The sequence below is a fragment of the Oryctolagus cuniculus genome, chromosome 12, assembly GCF_051225735.1.
Source record: "Oryctolagus cuniculus isolate XC-2025 breed Fujian yellow rabbit chromosome 12, ASM5122573v1, whole genome shotgun sequence".
Taxonomy (NCBI): Eukaryota; Metazoa; Chordata; class Mammalia; order Lagomorpha; family Leporidae; genus Oryctolagus; species Oryctolagus cuniculus.
This window is the reverse complement of record NC_142878.1, coordinates 11457284-11470287: the sequence shown is the minus strand read 5'-3', so window position 1 is coordinate 11470287 and position 13004 is coordinate 11457284. Positions and strand designations below refer to the sequence as shown.

General features: G+C 54.5%; 1 protein-coding gene across 1 annotated transcript in view; it reads right to left on the bottom strand.

The window, feature by feature from the left end:
* The window catches only part of ENTREP2 (endosomal transmembrane epsin interactor 2), a 384436-nt gene that overhangs the window by 197666 nt on the left and 173766 nt on the right, over positions 1-13004 (bottom strand). Inside the window, exon 2 of the mRNA XM_070053528.2 lies at positions 5004-5060. Within this exon, the coding sequence (XP_069909629.1) occupies positions 5004-5060 (57 nt within the window). The remainder of the gene's footprint in view (positions 1-5003; positions 5061-13004) is intronic.

Here is a 13004-nt window from a genome sequence, read left to right as displayed (position 1 = left end):
GGCTGACAGTTGGGAACTCGCTCTGTGTCTGTCTGTGTCTGTCTCTCTCTCTTTCACAAAAATTTCTCTTTAAAACCCAGATTCCCGGCATACTGTAACATAAAATGCAGACAATACTAAATGACTGAATTTAGTGTATATACTAAGGATGTAGATGGCATTCCTCCTTCCACACGTCTGCCTCCTAAAGCACAACCCCCCCCCCCCAGCAGGTGCAGACCCTCGGGGCAGTGCTCAGGGCACTGGCTGGGACGCTGGCGTCTGTACCAAGGGCCGCAGTGCAAGTCTCAGCTCCGCTCCTGATCACAGTTTCCTACAATGCACATTTTGGGGAGCACCCTGGCTCAAGTAACTGGGTTGCTGCCCCCCATGTGAGCTCCCACCTCCTGGGCATTTGGGGAGAGAATTGGCATACGGGAGCGCTGTCTCTCCCTGTCCTCCTCCCCTTCCCCATAGACAAATAAACAAACAAAGAGAAAATAGAACCAAGGGGTTAAAAAGCTCTACTAAATAAACCGTGATGAATTTTCATTTAGTTTTCAACCCATGGTTATCGGTCTCTCAACAAGACTAGTTATGACAATAACCTGCTGTCCCACTTAGTGTTATCTCAAATATTTTCTTTACACGCCCTGTGGTCACGTGCAGGACGGCTGCCATTACTGGCACACGTGTCGCCCCAACACAGTTCACCGAAGCTTTCCAAAGCCACCTAGCCAGAGCTGTGCAGTCTCACTCCTCCTTGGCATCCAGGACAGTGTGGAACCTTTTATGATTTAAGGTAATGGAGACAATGATCTCCATCCTAGGAGACCTCTCACATGTACCCCCTCCCCCCAAAAAACCCTACCGCAGAGAAGGGAAGACACACTGCCTTCAGCGGCATAGCTACACTAGCTTTCAGCACTTGGCAAGGCTTGCGCGAGAGACTCTGGCGAAAAAAAAAAAAAAAACCAGTTCCCTTCCCCGGCTTCCTCCTGCGTGGCGCTCCTGCAGCCTGGCCCCCTTCCCCGCATGCGGGCCGACAGCCGTGGCACCTCCCTCATCTCCCTTCCCGACAGAGCTGCCGGAGGTTCACACCCTCTCCTGCGTCTCTCTCCGTCTGTCTCCAGGCTCCAAGCGACGGAAAGGGGGAGAGACGCAGAGCTCGTGACGGGCTTACGCTTGCAGCCTGCAGAGGAAAGCTACCGCCACCCCCAGACCCTTGGCAGCACCGAGCTCCGCCAGCAGCAGGGCCCCGCGCACCTGCGCCCGCCCTGCCACCCCCTGCAGGTGTCCATCTGGCCTTTGCTGGCTCTGGCAGGGTGGCCCAACACTGCTTCTAATTCCCTGGGGGTGATGGGTACCCCCCCCTTCAGAGAGGACAATTCACTGCGCTGGTCATAAGGCGGGGCGCTGGAGCGGACCCCTCAGAATCCACTAGAATTCTCGCAGCGCCATCTCAGCTCACCCTGCCAGACAGACAGAAACACAGCATAGGCAAAGGGGTGGGGAACGCAAGGGCTCAAGACAAAAAAGTTATCCAAATCCAGCCTTCAAGCCACGCTGGCCAGGTGCCGGCTTTCCCCATCTTCCCTTCCTTGCGTCAGGAGCTCCCCTCTCTTTTCCAGGCCCTGGGGCAGCACTGAGGGGCGGGGCAGAGAGGAGGAACATTGAGCCGCAGACACTGGAGGCTGCCAGGGTTTGGGGAGGCTGTGAGTGCACCCCCGAGGATTCATGCGCTGGAACCCTGGGCCCGGAGGCCGCTGTGGCCTCCTGCAAGCCAAGGCCAGGGTCTGCGCTGGAACAGGAGGCGCAGGGAAGAGAGAGGGGACAGGGCCACCCTGCCCAAGGCTCACTTGAGAGAACCTGTGACAGAGTACCGGAGCAGGGAAGGACCTGTGAGAGTGACCGCCCAGCCTCCAGGAGGGGAGGGTGGCAGTGGCACCGGCCGAGACACTAAGGGACAACAGCTTCAAGGACCACCAGCCGAGGGGCCCTGGATCAGGGAAGAGCTGTGAGCCTAAGACAATGTCTCCATGGACTGTGGTGGGCTGCAGTAAGAGAAGGCTTTGGCGCCAGCTCTGAGTTCAAGGCCTAGCTCAGGACTTCTATGCGGTGGCTGCGCTAACAGTGAGGCAGAGTCGTCAGCCAAGCTCCACGTAGTCCTTCTCCCCCACCTGTGGCTTGGGAGGCAGCCAGTCCAGGAGAGGTAGACACCAGCACCTCCCAGGGAGCAGCCAGCCCCTGCATGGACCCCAGGGACCAAGCCCCTGCAAGGCTCCACCCCAGCATCTCCTGGGATGTGGCCCAGAGACCCCGCCTTCCTGCCCTGGCTTCCACAAGGAGTCCCTACCACTCATCCCTTGTAAGCCTCATGCCTCCCACACACCATAATGCACAGCCCTGTGAGAATCTCCATCCAGGGCAGGGACTGGGGCGGGTGAGGGGGTGGCCGGGTGAAGGACCCAGTCCTCTCTTATCTTTCCATCTGCGCCCTTTGCCTAGGGCGGGCAGCTTTTCCTCTGTTAGTGGCTGGATTGAGGGCTTCATCTGGCAGCACGGTGCGGGTGGGGAGGAGGAACATGGGGGTGGGGAGGTCGCTGAGGGCAATACAAGGTCAAAGTCACAGCACTGCACAACCAAGGACGTCAGCCCCATTGCCGCCGCAGTCCCACTGCGCCCCAGAGGCAGCTTTGTGCCACTCTCGCTGGGATCAGCCAGAGACAAAAGAAAAAAGCTGATGCGAATAGTGATTCCTATTCCGGGAAGGGCTGGGGGGCACGGAGGCAGCTGGGTAACAGGTGCCATGCTCCAGTTACAGAGGAAGAGTAAGTTTCGTGTTCCCGAGCACAGCGGGGGGCGCAGTTCGCAATAACCTGCGATCTGCAAAGAACCAGAAGGGAAGGGACACAGTCTCCAAACGCGGAGAGGTGACCTGACCGGGAGAGGGACAGGCCGACTGCTTGATCCAACAGTGTGGATCAGCGCACGGGTGTGCATTTACTGAAGTCTCTCACTGCCCCAGGGACGTGCCAACTCATTCAGTATTTTTTTAAAAAAGATTTTTATTTATTTATTTGAAAGTCAGAGTTACAGAGAGAAGAAAGGGGGGGAGGCATCTTCATCCGCTGGTTCACTCCCCAGTTGGTCACAACAGCTGGAACTGTGCCGATCTGAGGCCAGGAGCCAGGAGCTTCTTCCCGGTCTCCGCACGAGTACAGGGACCCAAGGACATGGGCCATATTCCACAGCTTTCCCAGGCCATAGCAGAGAGCTGGATCGGAAGTGGAGCGGCCGGGACTCAAACCAGTGCCCATATGGGATGCCAGCACTGTAGGCAGTGGCTTTACCCGCTATGCCACAAGCTGGCCCCACTTATTCAGTATTAAAATGCCTTCAAATAATGTTTAAGGGGATGGAGCTGCTAACCAGACCTGAGGCTCACACATTGTACCACGTGGTATACCACAGTCACATCCATGTGTGTAAGATCACACGGTACCCCAGAGACACACACATGTCAGATCACACGGTACCCCAGAGACACATCCATGTATGTAAGATCACACAATATCCCATAAATAAGCACAACTAATTCGATGATAACAATAAGTAAAGCAAAAATAAAACACAGATTAAAGTATTAAAGAAAAAATACAGCTCTAGGGGATGCAGCCCAAAGCAGATGGGGCAGATGTTGACTTATGGAAGGCACTGGGGGTACACACAGGTTCCCAATGCCTGCCTCTCTAGCTTGGTGCATGCTTGAAATTTCTACAGGAAGGGACTTTTTTAAAAGGAGATTTCGCCCACGGCCTGAGATACAGAAGAGCAAGCTCAAGTGAATTGATTGCCCACTCCACTCTTCCAGATGTCACAGGCTCCGTCACGGAGAGCGAGATGTCTCCAACAGACAGACATGGTTTTTTTTTCCCCTTTTCCATGAATATTTAGTACACATCATTATCTCTAAGTCTGACCATTTGAAAAAGAGATTTTTAAATAATTGATTGATATGAAAGAAAATCGTCACACTGTCATTTCCATTACCAGGCAAATCCAGAAAATCTCCTCCTCTGGCGCTGACATGGCCGTGGGCGCACCCGGCAGGACAGGCACACAAATCAACAGCCACAGACCTGCCTGGGGGATTTTTCGGAGGGAGAGACCGTCACCCTCCTCCCCTCTCCCACTGGGCATCACCTTCAGCACCATGGCAGAGCAAGTCTCCCGTCCAAATGAGAACCTTCATTTTCCCCTCCCTGAATGTTACGGTCTCCAAAACATACCCAAAGCTAGATTTCTGTAGCTCTGATAAGACGAGTCCTGTCTGTGACCACATGCGAGCATATACGTGTGCAGGAACGGTTTCAGCATCTAGAGAAAACGCTTACACGCCCACTTCTGAAACGTCAGTGTTCGCGATGCGTCTCACGAGAGGGCACCACAACAGAACAGAGGGAGGAGGTGACACAAGCACCCCAGGAGACGCCCACCAAGAATGCTCCGAAGTGCAACACGGCAGGTGCACAGTGAGGGGTGAGCACTTGGTGTGGTGGTTAACGTCCCCCCTGGGAAGCCGGGACACCACGCTGGAGTGCCTGGGTTCACACACAAGCTCCACAGCCAAGTCTACTTCCTGCGCCCCGGGAGACGGCGGATGGTGGCTCAAGCAGTTGGTTCTGCCACCCACGTGGGACAGGCAGATTGGGTTCCTCGGCTCCTGGGCTCAGCCCCAGCCCAGCCCCAGCCATTGCAGGCATCCAGGGAGTGAACCTGCAGATGGACGCGCACTAACACTTGCTCTCTCCCTAATAAATAAATTGAAATCCAAAAGAAAAGGAGAAAAGATACACAGGGGCTTTGAAGAGCCAGCGGCCAGCAACGGACCCATTTGCATAAAAGCCCGCACACCACGTGCTGCCAAGAAACACACATTCTCCTGCCGCTGCCTCTCACACCCTCACACCTCTGCAGGTGCAGCGCCAGCCAAGGCCGCCCGGAGCCCAGGCGCGACTTACCACGAGGGAGAGAGGCCTCTTCCAGGAGACGACGCCGATGAGCCCCGAGAGCAGCACCTGCAAGCACAGAGGGTGCAGGGGTGAGACACAGACAACCCAACCGACATCACCCTGAGGGAGGGCCTGTGAACCCCGGCCCACGTGCCCCCGCGGGCCCACGGGGAGCCTGCAGCCCTCTGACAGGCGGCCTCGCAGCCACCACAGCACTACAGAGTGGGAGCTTCAGGCCCTGCCGTGGGCGGCCGAGACTGGAGGAAAGACGGAGCCCGGCACACCTGCCGTTGCTGAGTGGGCCCAGAGTGGCTGCCGCTGCCCTTGTCACACCTGCCTCCCGCCGTGGCACTCGCTTGTCTTCCCTCATCCCTGCGATGCCCTCCTCGTCATTATCAGCAGTGTTGTCCGGTGAGGCTCTGGAAGTTTCCATACCCTCGGCTGGAGTGCACTACTCCCTTCCGAGGCCAAACCCTGCCCCTGTCTTTGCCTCAGGTCCTGCTGTCCGTTGGCCCCTCTCTCCCTGGCGCATGAACTCGCTGTGGCTCTGACCCTCACTCAGCCCTTGGTCCAGCCCAGGCGTCCTCCCAGGCCCATGCTCCCCACAGCAGAAACTGGCTCCCATCCACACATTCCCAGTTTCCTCGGATCCAGAAAGAACCAACAGGCGGTGGAGACGAAGCCACTTCCGACACCACCCCCTGCCATGCCATCTGGCTATGGTCGCACAGCTCTACAGAAATTCTTCTCCCCAAGGTCACGTGAAAGGTCTCTGAAGGCAGCAAAGTGCACCTCCCGCCTTGCTGGGGCAGGGCTGAGCCCCCCTCCTCCCGGCTCCCGCAGCTCTCTTACACCTGACGTCCCTCCCGCCGCCCCAGGGCTGCTCTTCTCCACCAGGCGTCCTCTACCCCCTCCTCTTTCTGCATCTGCGAGACCCGTGTCCGCTGAGTTCCTTGTCCCCTCTCCCGAGGGCTCTGCGGCTGCTACCTTGCGGCTCCTGGAACACAGCCTCCCCCCGGTGCACTCCAGCCCACACAGTGACGCTGTGCACCTGGCTCCGCTTCTGGTGCTGGCCGCCCTCCATCTCAACACGTCCAAAAAGGCATCTGCAGCCTCCCCGCCCAGACCCTGAGTCCCTCTCGTCATCTCTGCCTTGCAGAGAGCACCCCTTCCCTCCTAGTCGCCCAAGAAGCTGAGATCCTGACACCGTTCCCTCTTCCGCACCAGCCATAGCCAAACCAGGGCCAAGGAGGAGCAGGAGACTGTGGCCCGCTTTTCTTTTCAACAAGGCAACATGGCCCCACCCTCAGCAAGATGTCTGGGTAGGAGGTCTCCTGTGAAGACCAATCACCCAGACCTGACGCTGTTGCAAGAGTCAGGCAGTTCGAGACCCGGCTGCAGGGGCATGGCTGCGTTTTCCCTGGGATTCCAAGGGGACTGATCAGACCCCAGTGGAGAGCAAGCTGCCTACAGACGCGAGGCCCCCTTGGTCACCTGTTCCCGCTCATCCTCAACACCTGTGTAGCAGACAGCAACAGGCAGACCCAACAGGCTCCGCCCCATGCACACCAACACCCAACACTCCGGGTGACAAACACAATTTGCAACATTTCCCACCTCCCAGGTCTCCTCCCTTATTTTTTTATTTTTTGGACAGGCAGAGTTAGACAGTGAGAGAGAGAGAGAGAGAGAGAGAGAGAAAGGTCTTCCTTCGGTTGGTTCACCCCCCAAATGGCCACTATGGCCGGTGCACTGTGCCGATCTGAAGCCAGGAGCCAGGTGCTTCCTCCTGGTCTCCCATGCAGGTGCAGGGCCCAAGCACTTGGGCCATCCTCCACTGCACTCCCGGACCAGAGCAGAGAGCTAGACTGGAAGAGGAGCAACCTGGACAGAACTGGTGCCCCAACCGGGACTAGAACCTGGGCCTCCCTGTCGTTGTATTCCAGACCCATGCCCGGGGCCTGTCTCTGCAGCACAGTCTCATTCATTTTCCTACACGCCCCTGAAACCTCTCTGCTGCCTGCCTCCTCTACCCTCTCGTCAGGACAGCCTGCGGGAGGCCGCACACTTCCTCCCTGGGCAGACACCACGCCCCCCACCACGCTGGGTTACAGCCAGATTCCGCGGTTGTTTCCCACAGGCAGATCTTGCCGGAACTCTCAGCATCATCTCACGCTCACGTTACAACATCTGACTTCCGTTCACCGCCTCCAGTGCTAGTTAACTTCCATCAAGAATGCTACTGCTTTCAGAACTCAGCAGGCTGGACCAGTTCTCCTTCTTCCTTTTTTTATTTTTAAAAAAGATTTATTTATTTATTTGAAAGGCAGAGTTACGGGGGCAGGGAGGTGGGAGCAGAGCTACAGAAAGAAAGAGCTTTCATGGACTGGTTTACTCCCCAAACAGCCAAAACGGTCAGGGCTGGGCCAGACTGAAGCCAGGAACCAGGAGTCAAGAGCTTCATCTGGGTCTCCCACGTGGGTGCAGGGGCCCAAGCACTTGGCCCATCTTCAGCTTCTTTCCCAAGCCATTAGCAGGGAGCTGGTTGGGAAGTGGAGCAGCCAGGACAGGAACCGGCGCCCATGTGGGATGCTGGCATCACAGACAGCAGCTTAACCCCCGCACCGCCACACCACCTCCTGGTTCACCCTCTTGACCTGTCTGCACGTCCCTGTCCCTGTCCTACCCCTGTCTCCACGTCCTTGTCCCTGTCCTACCCCTGTCTCCATGTCCCTGTCCCTGTCTTACCCCTGTCTCCATGTCCCTGTCCCTGTCTTACCCCTGTCTCCATGTCCCTGTCCCTGTCCTACCCCTGTCTCCATGTCCCTGTCCCTGTCTTACCTGTCTCCACGTCCTTGTCCCTATCTTACCCCTGTCTGCACGTCCCTGTCCCTGTCTTACCCCTGTCTCCATGTCCTTGTCCCTGTCCTACCCCTGTCTCCATGTCCCTGTCCCTGTCCTACCCCTGTCTCCATGTCCCTGTCCCTGTCTTACCCCTGTCTCCACGTCCCTGTCCCTGTCTTCCCCCTGTCTCCATGTCCCTGTCCCTGTCTTCCCCCTCTGCACTGCTACACCCAGTGTGGGCTTATCATTCCCAAATACCTACTGTCTCCCCATCCAACCCAGGAAAGAGCTGACGTCCCTGGTGCTCCAACAAGAGACATTGGAGTCAGCCCCTCAGGGGGAGGACAAGGCCAGAAAGCTTGGAGGTGGCTTTCAAACCAGGATCATTGTTCAAAGCCCAGTTTACAGGGGGTGTGAGGCACCGAGAAGCAATGGGACAGGCACGCGGCGGTTCGGAGATGAGCTTCACTGTCCAAGCACCTGAGTTGTCAACAGGTGTCAGCCGGCCCTTGTCGCCACATCCCCAAGCAGCCTGAGAGAGGCAGGGGTGAAACTAGAAGTGGGACAGAACTCCCTGCTGCAGCGGGTGACGAAAGGGAGACATGGGCCACCAGGAGGGGAGGGCTTCTGAGAGCCCGAGACTGGCCTGCTGGACGGGAGAGGCACCGTGATAAATTAGCACCCGAAATCCCGTCCTCTAACCACTGGGAAGTTGTTTCCTGCCCGGCATCAAGACTTTCTTTCCAGCTGTCAAGTGCAGTTCTCGGGTGCACAGCAACGCAGCGCTTTAGGCCGTGCAGCAAGGCCCTCTGCAATGCAGACTTGGGAGCCACGTAAATGAGGCAGATGGCAGATGCACCCGAGAGCTACCACGACACCAACTTACCACCAAGGAGCCGGCGCTCACAGCTGTCTGGGGAACAAATAGTCTTTGCACAGCTGGAGCAAATAATATTCTAGCTGCCTGGAAGAAGTCTCCTGACCCTCATCTTGCAAAGCATTTTGGACTGCAGGTCTGGGCTGGGCCACATTTTTCCTCCAGCCCCATAAATGGGCTGGTCCCTGCTTTACCCACTTCCAATTTCCTTTCTGTGTGCCTTCTTTCCTTTTCTTTTTTTAAGATGCATTTATATCCTCACTTATTTGAAGAGGCAGACAGAGAGAGACAAAGGCCTTCCATCTGCTGGTTCACTCCCCAAATGGCCACAATGGTCAGAGCTGGGGTGATCCAAAGCTGGGATCCAGGAGTTTCTTCTGGGTCTCCCGTGTGGGTGCAGGGGCCCAAGAACCTGGGCCATCCCCTGCTGCTTTCCTAGGCACATTGGCAGGAAGCTGGAAAAGAAGTGGAGCAGCTGGGACTCGAACCAGCACCCATATGGGATGCTGGTGCTGCAGGTGGCAGCTTAACCCACTTCACCTGCCTTTCTTTCTCTGGGTCTGGCTGTGGCAACATGAGAAGGCTTGCCCCGGTGCGCCAGCCTTCAGCCTTCCGTCTCCACTTCTGGGAACACACTCATGGCCACACCCACTGCTTCCATGGCCCCCTCCTCCTGGAGCACCTCCCAACACACATTCCGTCTCCCAGCCTGTCACTTCCTGTCTGTGGTCCTAACTTTACCCAGCTCTTCCGAGCTGCATCAATACATCACACTCATAACGTGCCCAAGCAAAGTCACCTTTCTTAAGCTCAACCAACTTCTCCTGTGACAAAGAAGGCTGTACACTCCTTCTGTCCTCAAACACAGCCTCATAAAAAAAAAAAAAATCCCAATCATTTAAACCAGTCTCCATATCTCACAGGTCAAAAGAAAGGTCAAAGGTGAAATACACCAGTGAGTGCTGATGGATTGTGTGCCTGTTATGCAAATCACCGTGAATGCTCTTCCTATCAAAGTCTTTTGGCTGGCACAGTGGCTCACTTGGCTAATCCTCTGCCTGCAGCGCCGATACCCCAGGTTCTAGTCCCAGTCGGGGCGCCGGATTCTGTCCCAGTTGCTCCTCTTCCAGTCCAGCTCTCCGCTGTGGCCCAGGAAGGCAGTGGAGGATGGCCCAAGTGCTTGGGCCCTGCACCCCATGGGAGACCAGGAGAAGCACCTGGCTCCTGGCTTTGGATCGGTGCAGCGTACCACCTGTGGGGGGTGAACCAACAGAAGGAAGACCTTTCTCTCTGTTTCTCTCTCTCACTGTCTAACGATGCCTGTCAAAAAAAAAAAAAGTCCTTTGTCCTGGCCTTCCCAGGTGAGAGGCCACTTTCCCACAGGGCTGTTCACTCGGAAGTGAGGGCTCCCAGAGGCCATCGCTGAAGTTTGTTATTCCAGGAGTTGACAGAGCAGCACACGCATTAAAACACATTAAAAATTTTATTTTAAAATATCTCAAAACAAGTAGCTTCCTTTGCAAGCCGGTGCATTTTTACTTCATTCTTTCAAAAGCCAGATTCTGAGAAGGGGTCCCGGAGCTTCCCTCAGCGAGCACCCCCGAAGTCCTGAACCCCCGAAGTCCTGAACCCCCGAAGTCCTGCATCCCCGAAGTCCTGCATCCCCGAAGTCCTGAACCCCCGAAGTCCTGAACCCCCAAAGTCCTGAACCCCCGAAGTCCTGCATCCCCGAAGTCCTGAACCCCCGAAGTCCTGAACCCCCGAAGTCCTGCATCCCCAAAGTCCTGAACCCCCGAAGTCCTGAACCCCCAAAGTCCTGAACCCCCGAAGTCCTGCATCCCCGAAGTCCTGAACCCCCGAAGTCCTGAACCCCCAAAGTCCTGAACCCCCGAAGTCCTGCATCCCCGAAGTCCTGAACCCCCGAAGTCCTGAACCCCCGAAGTCCTGAACCCCCGAAGTCCTGAACCCCCGGTGTACAGGCCCCTTGGTGCTTGCCTATTGCTGGTAAACTCCCCGTGTTTGTTTACATGTAAATATCTTTCTATCCTCATACGTAAAAGGCAGGCTGGCTGCAAACACAGTTCTAGGTTGCCAGCCTTGTCTCTCGGCAGCTGGCAGATGGCATCCCACTGTCTTGTCTCCGCTGTTGGTGGAGGAGTCGGCTGTCCGTGTAGCAGTGACGTCTTGCAGGGTGATGCTGGCCTCGCTCTAGAGGACTTGTTAGGACTATCTCCTAGTCTTCGGTGCTCTGAACTTCCTGTGGGTTTCCTCTTGTTTATCCTCTTTGGCAGGCACCATGCTTCTGAATCTGTAGGTTTATACGTCCCTTTAGTTCTGAAAATCCGGAGTTATCCCAGTTATCTCTTCAGTCACTGCTTCTCCTCCATTCTCTCCATCAGGGGCTGAAACAGCCATTAATGGATCCATCGCATCCCACCCTCCAAATCTCTTATGTGGAAGACACAGCCCATGGCCACAGCATCCAATACTTCATTCTGGACACTTGCTTTAGGTATGCAGTCTGGATCTCTGGTTATCTCTGCACCGCGCAGTTGCATTGGTTTAGAGAATTTCAATATAAGTTCTACTCTTATTTTTCCCCACACATGGCTATTTCAGATACCTTCCTGCTACGTGCTCATCTTTAGGAGTTAGTTGAACATGCCTTTAATTATGCATAAATACACATTCTGGATTCCAAGAGTGTGTCCAAGGAGGGTATCTAAGTTGCACCCACTGCTTCTCACCTGTTGGGCTTGCTTCCTTTGCTGCCTGCATGCTTGCAAGTGCTTGGCTGTAAATATATCTCTTGAGCTTCATCAGCGATGTTCTGTGGACCAAAGTTGGAGGGATTTCCTCTGTGGAAGTGCAATTCTGCCAGTAACAAAGAAGCACCAAAATGTGGAGAGACCATGATCCCGAGAGGCGTCAGCTCACGTGCAGCGTGGGAATCACAGGCTAAGGCCCCCTGGGAGCCTCGGTCTCCCCCCCCTCCCCCCGCTCTCTCTGGCTCTGGCTCTGCCTCTCTCGGTAACTCTGTCTTTGAAATAAATAAAAATAAATCTTTAAAAAAAAAGATAGGTGAGCCAAAAACCAGAACATAAAGTCCAGAAAGAGATGCAAGTACCTAGAAGGAGTCCTCAAAAAATCCATATTCTGAAAAAGCTATTCGTGGATTTCATATTTTTACATGCAAATAAATTTATCTTTTAACTACATTTGTGTACACACTTTCTGAAGCACCTTCACACCAGGGATTGTAAAATCTTACTGTTTTCTAAATGTGGTCAAATATTCCCACATAGAATTGATCACCTTAAGCACATCAAATCCCTGCACATCATGGTGAAAGCATCCCTCCCATCCACGCCGCAAGTGCTTTCTCTGGACCTATCAGACGAGATCGGGCGCGTTCAGGGTGGTATGGCCGTAGACTCTCTGGACCTATCAACACTAACTCCCACTGCCCGTTTCCTGCGGCCCCGGCAACCATCGTTATACTCACTGCATCCATGAACTTGACTACTCTATGTACTTGATGTGAGTGGAATCATACACGACTTAGTCCTCTGTCACTTCAGATAACGTCTTCAAGGGTCATCCAAGCCATAAGCGTGTGTCATAATCCCCTTCCGTTTCAAGCCTGGGGAATACTCATTGCGTGCACACAACACCTTGTGCTTATCCACCCCTGCCGGTGAGTACACGCCCGCTTCCAGTTTTTGGCCATTGTGAATACTGCTGCTAGGAACACTGGCATACAAACACCTCTTGAAGCTCCTTCTCTCAGCCCTTGGGGGTCTGTCCCCAAAGTGCACCTGCCAGGTCAACAGCCATTCTAGTGTAGATTTTCTGAGGAAATCTCATTCTGTCTTCCACAGTGGCTTTGCCTACAAAAATACACAGAAGTTTCAGCTTCTCTACATCCTTGCCAACATTTGTTTCTTGTTGGTTTTCTTGAATGCAGCATAACCACCCTAATGTTTGAGAGGTGGCACAACTCAATGTGGTTTTGACTAGCATTTCCCTAATGATGACTTTTCCTATGCTGACTGGCCATGTGCGTCTCTGGTTGGTTGGTTGTTTTTTTTTTTTTTTTTTTTTTGAAGAACTATCTACTCAAGTCCTTTATCTATCTTCTTAATTTCATACTCCCCCCAGCTTTACTGAGGTAGCACTAACCAATAAAGTCACATGTATTTAAACTGTACAACATGATGTTTTGATTCAGGTATACAGTATGTAATGATTACCACTATCAAGTTAACTGATAAATCCATCACCTCACC